Source organism: Miniopterus natalensis, chromosome 7 (assembly GCF_054644295.1).
Source record: "Miniopterus natalensis isolate mMinNat1 chromosome 7, mMinNat1.hap1, whole genome shotgun sequence".
Taxonomy (NCBI): Eukaryota; Metazoa; Chordata; class Mammalia; order Chiroptera; family Miniopteridae; genus Miniopterus; species Miniopterus natalensis.
The window spans coordinates 67,643,376-67,666,593 of NC_142087.1; the positions used below are offsets into that span (position 1 = coordinate 67,643,376).

Consider the following 23,218-nt stretch of genomic DNA (forward strand, 5'->3'; position numbering starts at 1 on the left):
AAATTTATCCCATCCATAAAGCTATCAAGGACAAATTTCAATCCCTAGATAAATGTGGGATAATCTAAAAGTAAGTCAGAGGATTGACAAGTTGTATTAGTGTTAGTTTGCCAGGGTAATTATTCTGGAATATTTGCAAATTCAATTGCTATATGAAGAAAGTCTCTCTATATATTATTGTATTGTTTTATACTATTTAATATAAAGAAACATTTTTAATATTACATCTAAGTTAGGAGGGTAATTTTATATGTTTATAACTTGGCGTTTCTTGACTTAAGAAATGGATCATGTATAGAACAATATGAATTAGGTTCCATTGCAGACAAATCTGATTTTCTGTTTTAACAAGTTGAAGAGCCATAAAAGTAAAATTCCAGGATCTGTATTATGTATTTGTGTATATGCTCTATCATTCTCCACAATATGTGGACCAGAAGGTTTGGTAACATATTAGTTAATAGCATGTATGAGTTTTAAATTTTTATGCAATTCCATAATTGTCTTCAAGTCATTTCTCTTTTTGGAATAATGACAATGTTAAATCCTTTTGAAATGTGATTTTGAAATATATAAACTTTGTAGCTTCAGTATAATCTAGATAAGACAATGTTGTGCCATTAGGCGCTAGACCAGGCGAAACAGAGGAGCATGTGTGATGTCCTGCTAGTCTAGCCAAAAACCATCTTCTCTTAACCTTAACCCAAATCAGAATTCACAGAATGACTTCCATCACTCATCGTGGACATGTGTCTGCGGAAGCCTGCTGGAAGGGCCATGCTGGTTTGAGAGGTAGAGACAGACAGGACAGTGCATGTTCCTGAGGAACCCACAGTGGAGGCGATTGGAATCTACTTCTGGGGCACAGTGTTGCCTTTAATCATATTTTCTCCTGTCTTCTTTGAAAAATTATATAACCATTTTATGTTAGTCCAGTTCTTACCCTTTGAATATTTACAACAGAATTTTCATAGCCTGAGAGTACAAAAGCAAAATGTGTTCACTTTAAGACTTGTAGCGTGAGTTTGAATAGATTTATAATAGAAATACTGACAAAAAAACCTTTAGCTTTGGGCCTGCCCAAAGCTGAAGGAAACATTTTCTGCAGCTTTTAAGCATGAGTTATACTTTAATAAATGTTTTATAATCATTTCATACGGCAATATGAATATTTCAGAACAATTTATTCACTATCCTTTTATTTAAAACTGAACTACATTCATCTAAATCACATTAGCATTCAGTGTTTGACTATCCATGAATTTTGTCATTTCTTTAATATGATTAGTTATTCTTAAATGTTGAATTATATGAAAAATGTTATGGTTTGAATTGTGTCTTTAATTTTTTTTCTTCCATTGTCATTGTTGAGCTTAGGACTCTCACTCTCACAATGTTAATATTCTAGTATAATTTTTTATTAGCCCAAAATTGTTGATAACAATGTTTCTAAATAATTGAAAGTTTGCAGTGTTTGGGATTTTTGGCAAACACAATTTTCAAAGGGTAATTCAATAAAATTGATCATTTTAACATGCAAAGAAAGAAAGAACTTAGCCATTAATAGTGAGATGGAAAATTTGTCCTTTGAATCTGAAAAGGTTCCTCGGGTGAGTAGAAGGGAAGAAGTTCTAAACCCAGTGTATACATTTACCAGAGGCTATTGTTATGATGCCTGTAAGAGCTGAACATGGGGAAAAGCTATTGATTTAAATGTTTAGTCTCTACTTGTTCATTTATAGACCTTTTAAAATTAATTTGATTAATTTATCATTGATATTAGTGAACATAAAAGCCTCAGTGTAATAAAAACCTGAAATTATTACTAATGCCTACTTCCAGCAGTGAAACAACCCTGCCCATTTCTGTTCACTCTTGCTGTTCCCAGCCGAGGGCGAGGGCCTGTGCGCATCCACACGTGCATGTTAGCGTAAAATCCTTCACCAGAAAATTCCAAGACGACGGCTTGCTCCTAAGGATTGCCAGTATGTAGCTATCGAAAAGCTCCTGTCATCTGTCGCTGTCAGTTTATCCCCAAATGACATTTCATTAACTTCCAGTAGCTGAAAATAGGGAGTAAATGCTGCAGCTGTTTTTAAGGAATAAAGAAAGTCTGTTTCCTTGAGGCCTTATATATTATAATAAAACTTAAGATAGCTCACTCTATTATATTTATCCTTAAATCTGTTTTCCATTAAGATGTTAAAGTGATACCAAATCTGCTTGTCTTTACCCTGGATGTATATTCTTTTCAGTTAGATAGCGATAGAAAATAACTCAATTCAGCAAACAGTTTCAGTACCCCTTGGATTGAAAAATGCCACAACGGGCCGACTCTGTAACACACAGTTGGCATAATGTGCGTAAGGAACATACTCCAGCCCTCCCTCAAGAAAAGAAATTACAGAGATAAACAACCATTCTCAACTGTCAAATCTCTGTTCAAAATCATCGTAAAATCGCCCAAGGGCGGCATCCGGACTGTGTGCGACACTGTGGGGACAATACAGCCGGTAAGAAAAGCCGCTCACTTCAGTCTAGAGTTTTAGGAGGATGTTTACCATCCTCATTTTGGTCGACACTTTTAGTTTCTGTATGTTGTGCCCTAAGTGAGAAAGAGCCAGGTCCCTAATTTTATAATTTTTCTTTACTCAAGTACTTATTTATGGTGTCTGTAGGTAGGTATTGCCTCTTTGGGGCACACACGAGCTAATGGGAGGGAGAAAACCTTCAGGTACCCAGGGCCAGGGAGAGAGAAGGAGAAGCAGACAGACACTGCTACTGAGAGAGACAGGGCCACCGTTGCCCCTGGCCTGGGTCTCTGGGGGAACCAGCCCAAGCCATCTTCTTTCCCAGCTGACAAAGAAGAGTGGGGCAGCTTCTCATCTTGAAGCCTGTGTTAAGGGGTTTAAACCGCTGGGGATGGGTCAAGGAAAAGAGTTTTTCTTCCCCTACCACTGTCACAGTGGGTCTGCAGGACCTTGGGGAGCATGAGCTCCCTTGGGAGACCAGACCTCCTCTGTGCCAGGGGAGACTGATGGATCAGGACAGCACCAGGGTGTGGAGGGAGGTTGAACCCTTCCAGGGACCCTCCACCAGGCCTCTCCTGAATTAGAAGCCACCTGCAGACCACCTGGGCTTAGGAGTCTAGGGGTCTATTCGGCTCCCTGGCACTGAGGACATCGAGGCAGACACTCCCCATGAGGCCCAGCTCCCCATAGCTCTTAACCTCAAGCACCACGAGGCATTACCCAGAATCACTCCTTGGCCAGGACAGTCATTTAGGAATATTGGTATATAATGTGCATGCATGGCAGTTATGTGAAAATCAAGTGTATGGAAGTTGAAGCCTGGCAGCTTAAAGCTCAGTGGTTTGTCGGGTTTTTCCTGGTGTTCTCTGCGGCAGCAGACTCTGGCGCCAGGCTGCCAGGGTCCTCATCCAAACAGGCGACACCACCTGCCTGTGCCTCAGTGTCCGCATCTGTAAAGTAGGGCTGGTGTAGTATCCTTCCGTCATGGAGTTGATGTTTCAGGATTAAGGTGTTTGTGTAAAGGTGCTTACAATAGCAACTGGCACATAACACATGCTCCAAAAGTTTCTTCTTCTCGTGCTTTTTGGATTCCCTGGGGGCCTGGCACAGTAATGCACGCTGTGTACCTAGCGTATACTTTTAAATTTACTTCACGACAAAAGCTGTTTTGCAGCTGACCTTTGACAAACCCAGTTCTTTTTTGTTTTAAAGCATGATGTTATATGATTAAATTTTATCAACGATGATAGTGGTGAGACAGAAACTGTTTTCTTAAGCACCCAAGTGATATGATGTACGTGCTGAGAACTGATAAACTGGAGAAGTAGGCAGATAAACAGAATAGGCCTGCAGGCAGCTGCTGGATGGGAGTGCACTTTTAAGTGAAAATAAGCTATCAAAATGCAAAGTTAGTTTGGATGACTTTGGGTAGGTTAGTAGGAGAGGATTGAGAGCAGGGATGGTAACCTGTGTTTTGTCAGTGGAGGCCTCAGGATTGCAATACAACCAAGACTGCCCACCGGGCTCCGGTGCCTAGACGTAACCAAGAGCGCTTTGAGCGCCAGCCACCTGCATGCCAACTTCACCAGCTCTTCCTTCTCAAGTTCTCGTAAATTGCCTCCTTATAGTACCATTGACCAGACTGCAGTTTTCTGATAAAATGGGCAGAATGCTGGCCTTCCTGCATGGTGTTACAGGAAAGTATAACAACATCCAGCTGCCTGTAGCCAGACTCAGGAAGTTTCAGTTTCTCATAGAAATTGCACGTGTTGAGACGTGGTTGAATAAGGTGGCCTTTAAGATATTGTGCAACTCTGAGATGTCACAATTTTAAAGCTTGGAGAGAATTTAAGGAAAAGCCACAGAAATTACTTAAAAGGTTGGAAAAGGAGACCCTGAAAGGAAACGTTATAGTCTCTGAGTTGTTTTTTTAATCCTGAAAATAAAAATTAAGTTAAAAGGGGACATGTTGCTGTAACAGTACTCAAGTCTACAAAAGTGGTCTTCTAAGGTTGGTGGCCAGCTCTCCATCTCTGCTGTGGCCAGACAGGAGGAAGCAGGCTCACACCCTAACATCGGGGTTTAGATTTGATGTAATAAACATTTCAGGACAGCACCATTGTTAACACAGGAAAGGGTCCTCGGGGGAGGTTCTGGATTATTCTCTAGAGATATTTAAAAAATAAAAAGATTTTCATCCTTCTGACCTGCTTTAAGGCAACCTGTCCACTCACAGGGAAGACTAGGTGCCCTCTCAACATTCCTGCGGCATGTGCGCTTAGGCGCCCAGGCACACAGGGCTGCAGAAGGCGTGGTTCACGGTGATAATTAAATTTTACTTGAGCCATCTGATGATCCAAGGATGAGACTGTCTTTTCTTAAATGTCATTATCATCTACCTAAATTATTTATTGAATCTATAATTTGTTTCTTTGAGCAGATGAACCTTAAAGATATAAAAAAATTGTCACAAATGGGTTGCTTCAGAGAAAAGAAGGGCGTCTTGAAAGTAATTAATTCTTAACTTTTCTACTCTTTTGGAATGCCCCCACCCCGTTTTGGAGGAGTCTTCCCCTTGCCTAAGGAGCAGAGCTGTCCATCACAGGAATGTCTTTATCTCTCTGCCTTGAGAAGTTCCCTCTCTGCTGCCAGCCCTGAAATCAGTGGCCTCCTGTGCTGGGATGTCAGGAAGGCATGCAGATCAGACCTGTCCTTCCTCCTTGCCCACCCTCTTCTGACTGTGGCCCGATCTGTGAGACCCACTGTATGGTAGGTGCTTCAGGTGTACGCAGAGAGGGGCATGCCCTGCACCCCACTTGGCATTGCCTATGACCCTGAAGAGGGGCACCCCGAGGAAGTTAGAGGCCCTTGAAGGTCCTTGGTGTTACCGCTGCTCCTGTCTTCGGGGCGCATCCTCACTTCCTAGGCACTCACTCCTCTGAGTGTCTGGCCTAGTTTCTGCCTCCACACAGGTGGACACTCATGAGGCTCGCCCTAAACTCCAGGCTCCTGCCACACTGTCACTCGTGAAAACACGTGTCCTCCACTGCCAGAGCCCGTTGGTGGGAAATGCCTCCACCCAGAGCACAATTGTAATTTTAGAAATTTCAGGTACCGTGTGCAGCCAACTAAGGACCTATTTTCATCTCAGCAGACATTTCAAACACCCCCTGCCCCCCAAATTGCAGCTGCCTGTCTTAATCCCAACCCAGACGTGCTGCTCCTGAGAATGCCTGGGACCAAAACATCCTCTTCCCTCAGCCCCTGGACCTTGGGGCTCTGACGCTTCAGTCCAAGTTCTTTTATTTTTCACTTTATTTTAGCAAATGTTATGCAAAGCACATGGGTCAGTAGTTTAGAAATCTTTCCTTTATGATGTTATTTATGATGGCAAGATTTTTATCTACTTTTGGAAATGTTCACAGTTTATGTTGGGAGTAGGAAAGTGTTTTGTTTGGTTGGGTTTTTCCCCTCCCCTTTAAGAAAGTGATGAGACCTGCAAATAAATACACAACTTTCTCCTTGGTCTTGTTCCGTTTTTAAGTGGGTGTAATGGAGTCCTACTTTGGGGGTTTAATTGTGAAATGTGTCATTGGAAACAATATCAAGAACTCCAGGAAGAGACAGACATGTAAAGAGCAATTTTAAAGAGACTGTTCTAGGCAGTTACAGCTTTTATTGACGCTGACCAAATCGTCTTAGAAAGGCGTGTCTCTCCTCTGTACAGCAGGGTTAATTACATTTGCAGAGCACATTGGAAGTGCCTGTTGAAACTGTTGAGTAAGTGCAAGTACTGCCCATTATTGGCCCTGCTTCACAGTTCCTTTTCTTTCATTGGAAAAAAGGGGAGTGGGTGTTCAGCAATTCAACGCTCCGTCCCCTGCCAGGGATAATTGCTTGATTTCCTTTCATTGTTCATGGCACTTCTTGAATTAGATTAATTTCTTTATATTCCAGCTCTGTCTATTCAAGGCAGCAATTTCTTTGACTAAAAATATAACAAGACATGATACTCATTCGCCTCTAAAAAGTAGAACAAACCTCCTTTTATTTCAGAACCTGTTATTTTGGAAAACATTCTTTCCGGTTCAGCATTTCAGGTCCTGCCCCGCCCATTGGGTTTGCCCATCACAAAACACAGGTTCGCTGTGGTCCCCACACCAGCTGCAGCTCTGATGCCAGAATAGAGGCTCCAGTCCGTTCAGGTGGTGCCTGCACAGAGCTCACAGGTCCAGAGAGTCCCACAAAGGCACTGGCAACATTTCCGTTACACTGAGGGCTGAAGCCCCTCGGCTGAGGCTGTAATGGACTCACCAGGGGCACAAACCATTCAGAACAGCGAGCTTCCCTGAGCGACCATGAGTGGCCCTTGCTTTCTTCCAAGACAGCAGGCCTGCCTGTCACCAACAGGGCAGTCAGTGCTCAGTGGTGTTTCTCTGCGTTGCTCCCAAAGGGCCCTGTGGGGTACCTAGCTGTGTGGTATGGTGTGTGCGTGTGTGCACATGTGTTAATGTGTTCTGATCTAAAGCGTCAAGTAGACTTTGCAGAAACTCACTAATGAACTCAGTATCTAACAGGATCTTAACCACAACAAAGGAGGACAGGACGGTGGTCAGTGAAATGAGTAGGAGCATTTATCAGCAAACACCGAGAATGAGCATAAATTTAGCTCTGAGCTTCCTGGCAGTAAAGCAAGCACGTGTTAAATTCTGTAATTACTGTTACATGATAAAAGAAAGCAACAAAATTGATCCGGAGAGATAAACATTTTCCTGGCAGAAAATTCTAAGATGAACTTAATTCACAGGATCTTCTATTAGACGCAATGAGAAGTGTCTCCAGCTGATACAGATGTTGTAAATACCAGTCCTCTGTAAAAGATGGAGACATAACATGAAATATTTCATGAAGACTTTGTTGGAGGAGCCTGTATGTCTGGCTTTCTGCCTTTACAACAGGGCTGGCTTAGCTAGTCTCAGAGAGCGGCACCTGACTGTGGCCAGTGTGCTGGTCCACCCCCGACCTGCTGGGTTCTCGCCAGCTCACTGCATCCTCCTTATTGTCTGAAGCACATTCTGGTTCTGCCCAAGGAGCGATGCTCATCTGAAGGAGGCGGGTTTAGCATTCTGTTTTGAGATGTGAGGGCCCAAACCCAGTCTTCCCCTGCACAGAGCTGGACATTGGGGGGCTTGCAAGAGGGCCAACTTTTCTTATGGGAGCTTTCAATCCGCTCACACTTTTAGATGCATACTGGGACCCCAGAGCATGGAAGAACTATTTGAACCAAATATTTTTAATGGAATGGTTTCATTAAATGCCACAAGGGACCAGGCAGGAAATAAGGGAGCCAGGCAGCAGGTGTCAGGTACGCAAGGCCCTCTTTTGTGTTAAGGCAGGGACTGGTGAAACGGCTGAGGGGCCACCTTCACTCATCTCTGACTGATGTCACCACGTGTGAACTATGACCCAGAACTGCCAGAGCTTCCAGTTTGGGGAGAAGCTAGAAATCTTGATCTTACACTGATATCTGGTAAATTAGAATACAGGCTCAGAAAACATTTTTTAAAAACGTTATACAGGCCGAACCAAATACATCTACAGTCAGGTTTCAGCTAAGGGTCTTCAGTTTGCAGCCTCTGTTATAAAGTAAGACCTTACTAATCAGTTATCTTAACCATAAAATAGCCTCAGATTGGCCCAATAAAATTTCAGATTCTTAGCATAACTGAATCTTGATTTTTTTAAAAACAAAGCTGCTTTCCCAGTGAGTTCATTAAACTGACCTAGTAAGTGGGAATGGTCATTTTGTCCCTCTTAATTGGTTACATTTTCCCCATACCTACAATAATTTTCATTCTAATGTAGATGGTGTTGAGCTCGTTTCTTGCAATACTTCCTCAGCATGCTCACCCTGTTGCTTAATTAAGCACCACATTTGTGGGCTAGTACCATGGACAGTTACCACAGTCTGAAGTCTGCTTCTGGACCACCTAGAATGTTAGTGGGTGCTGATTCTGGGATCTATGATTAGAGATTTTTTTGGTGTGTTTTTCATTAAATGGTGTACTAGAGTAATTGAATTATGTGGTTGTTTACATTTGTCTGGTCATTTTTTCCAGTTTTATTGAGATTTAATTGACGTATAACATTGTATAGTTTTAAGGTGATGATTGGTACACTTACATGTTGCAAAACGATCACCCCCATAGCATTTAGTTAACACCTCCATCCCCGCACATAATCACCATTTCTTTTTTGCAGTGAGAACATTTTTTTTTTAAATGTCTTTATTGATCTCAGAGAGAGGAAGGGAGAGGGAGAGAGAGATAGAAACACCAATGATGAGAGAGTCGCTGATGGCTGCCTCCTGCACGCCCCCGACAGGGGATCGAGCCGGAAACCCGGGCATGTGCCCTGACCAGGAATTGTACTGCGATCTCCTGGATCCTAGGTCGATGCTCAACCGCTGAGCCACGCCGGCCGGGCTGCAGTGAGAACATTTAGGATCCACTTTCTTAGCACCCTTCAAGTCTATGTGTCTGGTTATCTTCCAGTAAGGAGAGGGTAACACAGATATTGGTAGTACTTACTGAAGTCTCGTCTGCGCCGTGCACTGCGCAGAGTGCTGTAGCTATAGTCACTCATGTAATTTTCACAAAGCTCTTTGAAGCAGGTATTAGCAATATCATTATCATCATCATTCCTACTTTATAGACGTGGTACTCTGAGGTTAATTGACCTAAAGAACTTGTCCACGGTCTCACAGTCAGTATGTTGTGGAGCCCAGATTCAGCCAGGCGGTCTGACTCAGAGCACTGTTCCCTGCCAGCCCAAAGCCCAGGGCGGGAACAGTGCAGTAGTTCTCTGTTGAAAAACAGGCATTATTTTGGATCCCACGGTGCCTTGAAAGCCTAATGACAGTAAAGAACAGAATCCAAAGTGCACTGAGGCACGTCCTTGTATCCCCCCTCCCAACCTCCCTTCCTTCCACCTCCCTTCAGAAATGAATTACGAGAAGAGTCTCACCAAAATTTACAATATGGATGGGACTGAATCACACGATGAGCCCGACGCTTCCACCGAGATTCAAGGTTCACAATTCTTCAGCCAATGGACACAAACCTTCCTGGTATTGTCTTGGTTTAAGGGGACACATTTCCCCATTTTTCCTAGACAAAAGGAGGAGACCAACATATAGCTTGTGAACAGACTGAATATTGCTTAATTTAGTAGAGGTATGGTCTTTAATAGTTGAGTGTAGGGACATTAATACAATATTAATATACTAATTTTCTTAGTATCTCAGTGTTTTCAGGAACTATTAATATCATTAAATTTTAGTATAATTTTTTGTTAGTGAAGACTTTTTATCAAAAACCTAGCCTAAAATACAACTTCCTTTTTTTATTCATGGTTAAATCAATGGGAGCTATTTGGCAAAGGTTCAGAATTGTCCCTGTTAACTTGTTTTTAATAGTATTTGATTTATATGTGTGGTCAGACCTACAACACGTGCCTGTATGTCTGTTTACTAATTGCTGCCATATGCATTTGAACACAGTGTTATTGGTGGGAAATGAAGCATAAAACATGAAAAATATATGATTATTAAGGGGTTGAAATTATAGTTTTTAACTCCTTCCAGGGCAGGGACTTTATGGTGTAGCTTTGATAGTCTTTCATTACAGATGAGTGAGGTCCCTGGATAGATTTGGTGACTGGTTTCTTATCTTCCTAATTAATCATAAAATTCTTCCCTCTAATGGACATAAATGAATTAGCATACCGGTCTTTCAGTCAATCTGTGCTTTTCCTTGGACTCACGCTGTCTTCCCAACTCAGAGACAGGTAGACTACTCAGAACAAGATTGAAACCCTTGAAGAGACCAGTGAGAGAACTTACTTGCTTTTCTGATTTCTCTAACCTGATTTTATAGATAAAGCATGTAGCAGCATCTAATATCCATGATATAATTGTTCAAAACGGAATTCATTTGCGTGTGTGTCATAGTTCTGTGGAATGCCTACAGTTAATGACTCTGAATTTTATTTTAGACAATCCACGGACACAAGGGCCCAATCACTGCCGTGGCCTTTGCTCCTGATGGACGCTACCTTGCCACCTACTCGAACACTGACAGCCACATTTCCTTCTGGCAGGTAAGCACAGACGCCACAGGGTCCTGAAGCGTGTGGCGTGATCTGCTGGGAAAGGCTTCCTGTTGTAGCTGCCAGCCCTCTCTCCCTTCTTCAGCCAGTATCAAGTATTGATTGCTTGCTGAGTACGTGCCAGATGTTAGCATGCGGGGTACACTGAGGGTGCATTTAGCAACCTGGAAAGAAGGGTTCTGCTCTCACAGAGCTTAGTCTCAGGGAAGCACAGGTAACTAAGCAATCAGTGACAGTACAGAGGGAACCTGAGACCAGGCTGTGGGGTGGCTTCACGAGGAAGCGACGTCTGACTGGGACCTGCGGATGCTGAGGAGGGGTGGGGAGGAGTGGGAGGTAAGCAGGGCGAGGTGTGTGAGGGCCTGGCCTGGAAGAACCGGCCGGGAAGCCACGCTCGGGCTGCTGATACAAGGCATCCAGGCAGCTCTAAAGGGCCTGGGATACAGGGAGAGGCAACCTTGCGTTAACGTCATGTCCTGTTTATATTCTCTTTTCTGTGTGCATTCGGAATTCCCACACCGTACTCTTCATTCCCAGGCTAGCCAAACATTTTTAAAAGCAAAGCATCATTGACTGGCATGAGAATGCCTATGTTTAATTCTGATTCAAATGAATATTAACTTTGAACAAATAATTTTTGTAGTAAAACTTGTTTCACCACCAGTGATTAATCTCTCTCCAGTCTTCTTTTTAAGTACGTTACTCTGGTAATTACAAAAAGTCAGACATTATCAACTCCCCTGCCAAAAAAAGTGAATTTAAAATTTTGTTTGTTACCTTTACTTCCCTAACATGCAAGCATGCTTTACGAGATTCAGTTTAATGCTTTGAAAGCTAAAAGAAAGACACAAAAGTTTAAACAAGACTAGTATAGCTTGATAATGGTTTTTTAAAATGTAAACCAGGTACAATAAATTGCTTGATGAACAGCATTCTGTTAAAGCTCGACAACATCCAAACCTGTCTCAGATCTTCTCTGACTCTTCCTCTTCGTTCGCCGGTTTATTAGCTCATTACCCTTCCTTCCAGAATGTAACCCCAGCCTCCCGATTGGCTCCTATTAGACGGCTCCTGAGGGCTCCCGCCCCCTCTCCATTTGTCCTGGTGGGAAACCACAGAGCTCCTACTCTATGCTGCTGAGACCCTACACCCCAAGTCCATTACGGGCCCATAAACTGGGCTCTTGCAACAATGGTTCTTTAAAGAGTTTTCCTACCAGTTGTTTTTCCTACTCATGCCTAACACAGTGGTCTCTTCTACCAGCTGTACTTTGATACAAATTTTTTCTTATTTCCCGTTCTCTTGAGATTCGGGAGAAGTGTTTACGTAAAACTCCATTCATTCAGCATTTATTGGGTGTGTAAGTGCAAGGTCGGGCCTCTGCTGTAGGGACACTGAGTCAGCACGTCACAGGTCCCTGGCCAAGGAGCTGATGTTCTGTCCATGCTTTCTTCTTTGGCAAAAACAGAAACACTCCTTTTTTTGGTCCAACTTTACTTCCCCCCAAAATATAATTTCTTACGTAGAGGAATTTGAAACTTCCCAGTAGTTTCCTGAGTTTCTGTGTGGTAAGACTTTTCCCCCTCATCTAGATGTTCAGGGCTCTGCTGGGGTTTGTCCATCCCTTCCTTGAGTATTTTTCTGTTTTTGTCAGAGTTTCTGCCCAGCTCATTGATGGGATTATGGTCAGCATCCTTTCTCGCCCTGGAGATTGAGACCATCCAGTGGATGCTATCTTTCTGAGCTATCTTTCCGTCCCCCAGTTCTCTTCAGGCTCTTCAGTGTATCTGGGCTCTGCCGATACACTGAAGCCCGTGCCCGTGCGTGGGGCCTTGTCCATGCTCTCGTCCACTGCAGGGGCTGCCTCGTGTGTCCGCACACGCGGGCCTTCCGTGGACGCGGCACCAGAGCAACTCGGGCAACCCCCAAGTTAGAATTTAACCCAACGTTAGAATTTAAAATGCAGCCCTTCTCACATGCTTAAATTATACCCAGATTGGCCCTGAAATTTAAATGGAAAGCACAGAAACATTTCAGACTTATCAAGAAAATACCATAAAACCTCTTTAGAAGTATAGTGAGCTTTTCTTTGAATTAAAGAGAGCCCAGAAAGCTGTGTTGGATCTGCCACTGCTCCCCAAATGGACTTGCTGATTTATTTAGATACATATTGTTTAGTTCTAATGATGTATGATAACACTTTTATATGATTCCAGTAAATGTACTGTAATATATTTTGAAAACTTAACAAAGTCTTATTAATAGAGAACCTTACAGAAGCCATCAGCTATTAAAATCTTTGCTGAGAAATGAGTGTTAATGAGAAGTATTGGTTAGATAATTACTCAAGTGAGACTTAGTAAAAGGCTGTGTGCGGCATTAGTTACACTGAGAACAGCAGTAAAACACTTGCTGTTTTGATGAATTACATCTGTATGTGTTTCTATGTGTTCAGAAAATAAGCTTCACAGAACTGGTTTTGTGAAGCATTCTTTTTAAAGGGAAGGAAAAAGCCAAAGTTACAGTTTAGTTAGTTTGCATATCCAACCATTGAACTATGTAATTTGGTAATCTTTTAATTCCTTTGACTCTCCAACAATGTGTTTCCGTAATTTGAATATTTCACCTCACTGTTTCCATCGATATTTGATCAAGGGGAGTTTAGTAATGAGATACAACCATAATTCTCTCATCTAAATGTTAACACTACTCTCTAACAAATAAGTATCCTCTTCATAAATGCTAATGATAAATTAGATGGATATGGGCTTCATTTATTTTTATTTGTTCCATCATACAGTAGAATATGCTCCCGCCATTTAAAACAGATGATGCAACGTGTAGTCATTCGCATGAAAAGATCGCCCTCAGCATTCTGTGGAATGAAAAGAGCAGATTGGGACGCTGCATTTTCACATGAGCCTGTTTATGAAAAGTTCCTTAAACTGGCTTCTCCTTATGTGTATGGGAGGTCTGGAGGGTGTTTACCAAATCGTTAGTGATTATCTCGGCAGTGAGATTTCAAGGGATTTTTGCTTTCTTTTCTATACTTCTCTTTCTTATTTGACTTTTCCACAATGAGTATTTATCTTTGTAATCAAGAAAAAATTTAATGTTACCAAATATTACAACTCCAGGTCATTCTCATTCATTCAAGGCTCAAGTTGCCCTCACTTCAGCATAATTTATACCAGTTGGTGGTCAAAATAACATTAATATTGAGTAACAAAGTGGGTAGTTGTTCTAATGAGAATTCTTTGACTGAGTTCATTGGAAAAAGTAATACTCACCCTTATGACTTCAGAGTCATCTCTGATTTGAAGAGGTCATGAGGAAAGGACGGTCTGAGGAGCAAGAAAATACAGTTAACACGAAGGTCTTCATCATTCCAGCAGTTTGCGGCAATAGTTACGGACCTTATAGAATCTGGCATAGTCCTGTTCAGAGGCAGGAAGGCTGCTTGACATACCAAAGGCACTTGCCAGTCACTTGAGGGATGGCTCAGCTCATGCGGGGAACCCAGATATAATAATGAACTTATAAAAAATTTTCCATCCTAAAATTCCGATAAGGTATTCTCTCCCTGTCCCCCTTTAGCCCTCAACCCATTTCTTATACTTGCTTAAATTTGAAAAGAAATTTAAAAGTAAGGAATTGCCTGAGCATATTGCGTACCCTGAGCATTTGAAGCCACCAGCAGAAATCAAGCTTCATACATATTTTCATAGGAAATCCATAAAGAATAAAAAATACTTTGTGGTTACTTATCAACTGAGAAATGAGATTTTTAAATGCATAGTATGCCTGTTGATGCCAGGTCATTTTAACCAGCAATTTTCTGGATCATTTGGGTATGATCTGTAAGAGAACTGAACTATTGTGTACTGTTAGTTTTTGTACAAGTGAGAACTATAAAATGAAGCTCACCATTGTTATTTATGTTGAAACTCTTTGGGAAACTCCAGAAAGCAATGAGGCATTAATTTTTGTCCTTTGTGGAGTTCGGGGGAAGAAGGGATGACAGTAAGGTGCTGCCCGGCTCTGAGTGGAGACTGAACTTTAACAGAAAGAGTTAATGATAACCATGCATTTGGTTTTAAAATGTGACCTCGTACACTAGTGATTTTTTTCACCTCTGTGTTGTGTTCGGCACTATTATTAATGCAGTAAAATCAGTAACATTAGTCATCTTAAAAGGGTTATTACTCAAGATGATTTAAATTGTGAAAATGTCAGTGGAGCCTGCACGCATCCTGCTAGAGACGCCGTGATTTACGCCCCTGACACCGTCCTGCTGCCGGGCCGGGCCGGGGAGGGAAGGGCCTGCGCGCCGCCTGATCCACATGCAGAGCGTCAGCCAGCAGCGGCCTCAGTGTCCGAGGCTCTGCCAGGCCCGTGTCCCCGTCTGTGTACACTGGGTCACACAATCTGCGTGCTTCACGCACATCCCCAAATCTCACACGCCTAGACCAAGGTTAGATGTGCGAGAAATTCGTGCAAAGAAAAACGTTATTTCCAAGACCTCTTTCCTGATTCCCAGCATGGCTTCCATGTCATTTCTGTTGGGAAACGTTAAGCAACAGTATTCGGAGTCTACAGGGCTCATCGGACTCAGTCGCTCGGACAGCAGTTTACTGAGACAGCCGTTCGATGAGTGTACAGTTGTTCAGGAGCCATGATTTCCGTGTTGTTTTTCACTTATGTGAATGGAGTAAAAGAACATAAAATTAAAATCAAGTCCAAAAAAGCTGCCAAAAAGCAGAAATCACCAACTAATAAAAAGCTATTTCCAGTAAGGCGTTGAAGGAGACTCTTCAGCACAGCAGCAGGACAGTGAGCCCCAGGTAGTGTGCTGAGAGGTAGTTGATTCCGGTTTCCCCTCAAAATAAACTAGAGCTTTCTAGAAACTGACTTTTTAAACGGCAGGCGAGGAGGGCAGGGGTTAGGGGGTGGGGGTAGGGGTCAGGGAGGGGGTTACATTCTGAGCTTTACCCAGTAATCTCTCGCTCTGTCTACTGCTTAACTTTGCTTCATTTTCTTGAACTCACTGTAAGTCCCCAAGCTTGCCTTTGAGGACTCACCATTCAGCACTGTTAACACAAAGGTCTTAAGAAAAAGGTGGAGCCCGGCCGGGCATGGCTCAGCGGTTGAGCATCGACCTGGGATCCAGGCGATCGGGGTTCGATTCCCGGTCAGGGCACATGCCCGGGTTGCGGGCTCGATCAGTGACTCCCTCATCATTGTTGTTTCCATCTTTCTCTCTACCTCTTCTTTCCTCTCTCTGAAATCAATAAAGATATATTTTTTTAAGAAAAAAGAAAAAGGTGGAAAAGACCCATAATTTCCAAACAGTGTCTGATTGAGCCGTTTTATTAACAAGTACAATGTAGCTTCCTTCTTAAAGATGAGACTCCCTGAGGTCAGGTTCTCCCCACAAAGTAAAATTTCTCTGGATTTGTGCTTTTACTGTAACAGCGTCGGGACAATTTCACACGCACTGAAAGGACCCGTCAGAGGTTCAGAGTGAGCTCTAGGTGATCGTGAGCAGCTGTGGAGGAGGGGACCGCGAGTGTGTCACTAGGCCACCGTGCGGCAGGGAAGGGAAGCGAGCCTGTATGACGCGTGTGCTCTGTGTCCCCGTGTCCCCCAGATGAACACCTCGCTGCTGGGAAGCATCGGCATGCTGAACTCGGCCCCGCAGCTGCGCTGCATCAAAACCTACCAGGTGCCCCCGGTGCAGCCGGCCTCCCCGGGCCCCCACAGCGCCCTCCGGCTGGCCCGGCTCATCTGGACGTCCAACCGCAACATCATCCTGATGGCCCACGACGGCAAGGAGCACCGCTTCATGGTCTGAGGGGCACGTGCCCTGAACTGCATCTCGTGCTTTCAGTTCTCTAAGCCGAGATCCCTCTGTCCTTAGGCTGGGGCCCTCCTCGGTGCTGCCCACCAGGGGCAGCCAGGGCACGGCCAGGTCTGTAACTTCTGCATGGTCTGGGGCACTCGCCTGCTCGGGCCGCCCACTGACCCAGAGGCATGCACACACCGCTTTGCTGGATGTCGCCCTGCCCGAGGGGGGAGGCGGCGGTCCCCGGGCGCCCCTGTGCTGGGTGCCCCGCAGCCCGAGAGTCCGCGGACACTGTGATGCCGCCCCGCCAGGCCAGCATCCCCTCGAGCGCACCCCTTCCCAAGGGCCGCTGGAGCCCATCATTCCGACACGGCTTTGAGGTACTGCGGCAGTCCTAGTCTTCAAAATTATTTTCCTTTGATTTCTTAAAACATACTATTGTTTACCAAAAAAATTCTGAGTTTACATAGGGTTTTTTCCTTCAGCTGATTGTTAGGAAATTGCTCAATCCGATTTCCTAGGGTTTAGCCACTATCTTCCTTATTAATACCTAACCTATTTGAGATTAATGGGAAAATATACCAAAAAAAATTTTGTTTTCCTTTTGGAGAATACAGTTTTCCAGACACGTAGTCTCCTGAACTGCTCATATCCTGCTTAAGCAATGGTGTGTTTAGTAGTTTAAAATAAAATCTTCTCAGCTGATTAATTAATATAATTACCCAGACGCTGTAACTAATCTCTTAAACAGACTTTTATAATAAAGAACCAGGTTTGGAAGCATAACATATACCTAAAAAGAGGACACCTGTGTCTGTGGCTACAGATCCGTTAAAACTAGAGCTCCCCTTCCAGAAACTTCACAGACCTGCAGTTCCCACGCGTGGGACTTAGGTCAGTTACCACGTAATAGTTATTATAATTCAGCCTTTAAACTACTGCTGATCAACTAGAGGAAACTAAGTCAGCATTTCTTTTAAACAAGTGTCCTAGAAAGTTAGTAACAGTGGCACAGGCATCTGGGAGTCCGTATGAACACGGAGGCTCGGTCTGCACAAACATTGCAGCAAGAGCTCCTCACGCTGAAGTCGGCTGAACTAGGTCAGATGCTGCTGGTTCTTGCTCATAGTGATGGGGAAAAACCCATAAAATAATATTTTGTATGACTTGCTCTTGACAAACCTTGATCTGTATATAGTTGGGGATTTGGTTGGTTGGTTGGTTACTTGGGTAAAATGGTTTATTAATGAAACATAGAAAATGATTTATGAAATTCAGAGAAAATGTGTGAAGTTTACAGAGGAGCCAACTAATAATGGGAGCATTTAACTTCCAAGGCGTAGGTGTCAGGGTTCACGTAATTATACAGGAGTAAGGTCACAGTCCGGGCACAAATACATCTGCCATTTTATTGAAACCGAGTTTTAAAGACCGTGTTAGGAAACTAAGACCACTAGCGTATCTCCTTCCTGCAGATGTGAGGTGTGTGACTGCCGCTGATTGAAACCTGCACTACTCCTTGGTTGTAGACTTTGGGGGTTCTTTCAAAAGTGAATTTATGAAACATGCATGTACATTGTATTTATAAAGATTATATATGTAGTTTCCAGGAAGAAACAAAGAACTATACAGTGTAGACTTTATTGGTTTGCCAAACATGCTGTTGTGTTCGATGGAGATAGAGAGACCTGAGTTAAACAGAAGGTGTACTTGGTTTTCCCGGAGGCTCCCGAGTCTTCTCAGACCCAGCACCTGTTTCCTGTAGGAACTTCAGTGGGGATTAATTTATTCTGGACTCCACAGCTGTTTGGGGATGATGGAGTGGACATATACTTTAGAGATTTTTTTAAAACAAAATGTTCAGTGCATCCGGAGAAAGGGGTGAGGCTGCTAGGCAGGCCCCACACGTGCACACATGGGTGGCACACACCATGTGAGGCCCACAGGAGCCAGACACCTGGGCAGTGGGCTTGGCCAGCCTGTCACACACTCTGCACAGACAGACAAGTTATTGGCCAGTAGACTGTTCCGATTATAGAACTCTGGGGTGGGTGATGTCTGACGGTTAGACAGATATCTCTAACTGCTGAACTAATATTTGCATTCTTGTTAACACAAATCCTTCCTTGGCTACTTTGACAACCACAGCCCAACCTTCATCACAGCTTAGATTTCTCAGCACTGAGGTAAACTTCGAATTGTCATTCCAGTGTATGCTTTTAGTGTCTTATAATTTTATTGGCACTGCATTTGGACCTGTCCTTGTAAATGTAGAGGCATATGTGGCTTCATTGATAATTTATCAGCAAAGATGACGTGACGCAACACCTGTATGAAAAAGTAATTATTGGACCCACTGTGTCCAGCCAGCAAACTAAAGTGTCTGCCTCGCAAGACGTTTCTTGATGACTCCACTTAATAGATTCTATATGTGCTAGATGTTCCTCTGTACATACGTGTGTTAAATAAAACTGAATTGTACTGAAGATTGTTTTTCCCATTAAAACCATTATTCACTCAAACATTCTCAATTGAAATCCATATACTTTCTCCCCCTGCCACTCCCTTTGGTACCAAATTAAGCCTTCTGTTTCCATCTAATTATTCCTTTCCCTGGAGAGCTGGCTTTGGGAAAGGCAAAGTTGTTCACAAAGGGCAGTAGAACAGCAGCAAAGGAAGTCCCTGCCCCACAGTGCCCAAGGGTGAGCACCGAGAAACACCCCTCCCAGAAACTCAGCAGCACCCTCTGTGGTTTGGGCAAGGGAATTGCATGCATGTTGCTTTATCTCCATCCTAAGTTGCTCCTAAATGGACTGTTAATTGTACCAAGTGCTATCTTGTCGGAAGTGAGGACATGGGTTGGCGCCCCCCTCCCCTGGGTGGGGGTTGGGCTGTGATCATGAAATTCATTTCATTCAGTGCTCGTTTGGAGTTGAATTTGAATCCCTGAAGTAAAGGGTGGAATTAGTTTTCAAAAAAGCAAGAGTAACAAAAGAGGTCATTATGGCTCACAGAGGATTATACGTGTAAGTAGTGAATGTACTTCTTTAATTTTCAGAAAATATAGAACATCTTGAAGTGAGTCAGTCATCATGTAGCCGTATAATGTTTAAGAAATAGACATTAAAGGAGTAGACAGCAGTGTCTTTGGCCCAATTCAAACGCCCGTGTCCCTCCCAGGAATTGTGTTAGCATCTCCCGATGACTTAAACGTACCCTTACAGGGAAAGCGGGGCAGCACCAGCCCCCTATGATTGGTGATCACATAAACCGGTCAAATGACGAAAGGGCATGACATTAATAGGAAGGTAAAGCCAAGCCGAGCTGGGTGAACTTTCACCTTTCACCCCTCGGCTGACTGACAGAGCCGAGTGTTGAAGAAAATCAATACTTTGGAGCCAGGAGGGAGATATTTCCAACCTCTAACTAGAGAATGTATTTTGACAAGGCCAAGATAATCCAAGCTGCACAGGAGAAAGAGAAAAGAAGACTCATTTTTAAAGCCTGACACTTCAAGGTGTTTTTGTCCAGTTGGTTTAGAGACTGTCAATACATACAAATACCAAAGGTCAAGAAGAAAAGCCAGAAGAATTTCAAAAATTAGATGTTCAGTTCTTTCTGCTGTTTACAAAGTAAAAAGACCGCAGGGAGGCTTGTGCTGGTAATTGTCGCTTAAAGGCGCCGAGCTCACGACCTAAAATTTCATAGAGGCAGCACTGTGAGGGGTGGAGCTGCAAAGGCAGTTAGGCTGCTTGTTCCTGTGCACTTTTTTCTTGGTTGCATCATTTTGTGCTAACATCTCAGAATCTTGCTTTTTGATTCTTGTTGGCAAATCTTAGACCCTCCACATTTGATTCAATCCTTTGCATGAGAAGGTTCATGTATCCTCAGAACTTGAATTGTTTCTAGTTTTCCAAGTCCCTTTAAACAAATCACTTATGAAAGCACCCTCCTTGGTGCTTCTCTGAGTGAGAGGCCTGTGCCTCTCTAGGGAACAGGTAAGCGATTCACTTCACTCTCGCCAGCAAGATCGCACCCATTCATCCTGTCGAGTCACCTCCGTCAAAGGGATACAGATTCTTTCCTTTTCTACAGATAAGAAGACAGTCGAGTGGTGCCCACACCGTCCAGCCAAGCTCAGAAGGACAAGGGAGTCCTGAGTGGGCAGAGTAGCTAAAGGAACCTCTGTTGCCCTAGCCAGTTTGGCTAAGTGGTTAGAGCATCAACCCGTAGGCTGAGGATCCCGGGTTCGATTGCAGCCAACAGCACATACCTTGGTTGCAGGCTCTGGCCCCTGGGCTGCATACAGGAGGCAACCAATCAATGTGTCTCTTTCACATCGATGTTTCTCTCTCTCTCTCTCTGTCTCTCTCTCCCTTCAACTCTCTCTGAAAAGCAATGGAAAAAATGTTCTCCAATGAGAATTAAAAAAATAATAGTAATAAAGGAACCTATGTTTTCTCCTGGACTTGCATCATCAGGCTTACTGTGAACATATGCTAGTCATATGATGATTAAAATAACAGTGAAAATACAGTCTTCATTTGTATACCCTCTTTCTCATGAGAAAATTCCCCTCTACTGTATTCTGAGAAGACAGATCTGGCTGGAGAGTTTTAGTTTTAGTTTTTGCAAATGGAAAACACAGCCAGCCAAGAATCCTCAATATTCTGCAATTTCGCAGAGAAGGCCAGAAGTGCCGCGCATCAGTGAGGTTGTGCCTGTAAAAGGCTGGCAAGAGTGGTACATAGTAAGCAAATAAATGTGACCTAATAGTTTCCGTAGACATTTAGGCACCCTCATTGAGCACAGATAAACGAGCATAAATCACCTGTGTTCTTTGGGAAACGTTGTTGGATTATTGCATTGTTGTGCTTTTATGTAGACTCCAATATAGGTCTGGACATCTTACCCAAAGGGGAGTCTCTGGTTCCACCTGAATTCACCAGCTCCTCACTACGTCATTATGTGTTGTCTTCTCACCCAAATTTGTAGACACTGAGGAAATTCCAAAAGACAAGCCAGCGCATGAGACTGGCTGACTGTGATTGTTGAAGTTGTGAGTGGTTGCTCAGAAAGAAAATGGTTCACCATATCTAATTTAGGAATTAGCATCAGGGACATCTTTGACTTGCTATATGAGTATCTTCTAAAGATACGTCTATTGAAATTGAACAAGACTCTGGTAAAGTCTTAGAGAGTAGGTTTCATCAAATCACCAAAGCAAAGGAAACTACTTTCTGTTACCAGTATCTTCTTGTTTTGACCAGTATCAAAATGAGTCAGCACTTTGGTTTACTCAAATGTGAAATGTGTTGTCTAAAACTTGCCCACCCCCCATGGCACTTTAAAGTTTAGTTAAAATTTATGAATAATTTAAAGATGCTACAGTGAAACATTATTTTTATTCAGTCTGCAAGCATTTATTGACTCTCAGCATGTGCCAAGCATATGTTCTATATACTATTTCTCTTTTGCTGATGAGGTCACAATCTGGCCAAGGACTATAACACTGTGTAACAAGTGCTCAAAACAGAGATGGGCGAAGAGAACATAAAGTGATTAATTCTGGTAGGGTAGTGTCAAGTTAGGCTTCCCAAGAGGAAGCATTTTGGCTGGGCCTTGAAGAATAAGTAGAAATTAATTAGGAGCCTGGAAGAGATGTTATATGGTAGGAATTTGGGGAGTCCAAATTATTATGTAATCTGAATGGAGATAAACTACTTTAAACCTCCAGCCTGAGGGACATTGGTGGACACGACTGACAATCCAGGCAGCTCTCACTTGAAGCTCTTAGTACAACCACAGCAAGCAAGATTTCCGACATTTGAGATCTGGAAGGAAAAAACCCTAAAAAAAAAAAATTAAAGTAAAAAACGTAATAAAAGATTTATCTGGCTTTTACTAGTTTTCCAGATTTCATTTTCTTCTTTTTAAAGTTATTTTTGCTTTAAAAATAAGGTATGCACCCTCCATATCCTGTATTCTGATGTGTGAACAACATGATGTGTTGGGTGCCTACCACGAGCACTGCCCAGATTTCCGCTCCCACCCCAGGACTGAAGCATTTATTCCCCCAGCTGCGGGGAGACTGGCATCTAATAGCTCTTCCAAGTCCTTCCCTGGAGGTTGCTTCACAGCCAGAGAGCTGTCTGACCCAAGGTCATTCTCCCTGTCCTGTGGGTAACCACATTCAATGATGCGTCAGGGAGGAGGTACAAAGGCCCAGCCCCCTCGCTCCGTTTCAGAGCACCCGTGAAGGCCCCCCCCCAGCCCTAGCACCCCCTTGGGGTTGGCTGAAGCCTTCATTGACGTGCATCACAGTCTGCCCAGCCCTGCTTCCTTCACTCCCCTACAGTGTTGATCCTGAGAACACTTCCATAAGCTTCCTGTACGCAGATCTCTGACTCTTAGTCTGCATTCCCCAGAACCCAGCCTGTGACAGCTGGTACCAGGAGTGATCCAAGAGGACAGGATCTAAGGTGGGATTTGGGACCTGGGTCACCCACCAAGGCCCTGGCAGTGAGGATCCTGTCACTGGTGGTAGGTGACCATAGGTAGCCTCTGGCAGGCTGGGGCCGTGCATTGTGAACTTCCAGTGGTGTTAGATATTTGATGGTGAGTTCCGGTGGCATACTGATAGAAGGGGATGCACTGGGAGGTGCAGTGTGGC

General features: G+C 43.5%; 1 protein-coding gene across 1 annotated transcript in view; it reads left to right on the forward strand.

The window, feature by feature from the left end:
• The window catches only part of WDR7 (WD repeat domain 7), a 273,398-nt gene extending 254,331 nt beyond the window's left edge, over positions 1 to 19,067 (forward strand). The window contains exons 27-28 of the mRNA XM_016223510.2: positions 10,587 to 10,691; positions 16,351 to 19,067. Of these exons, the coding sequence (XP_016078996.1) occupies positions 10,587 to 10,691; positions 16,351 to 16,554 (309 nt within the window). The 3' untranslated portion in view covers positions 16,555 to 19,067. The remainder of the gene's footprint in view (positions 1 to 10,586; positions 10,692 to 16,350) is intronic.
• Positions 19,068 to 23,218: the final 4,151 nt, after the last annotated feature.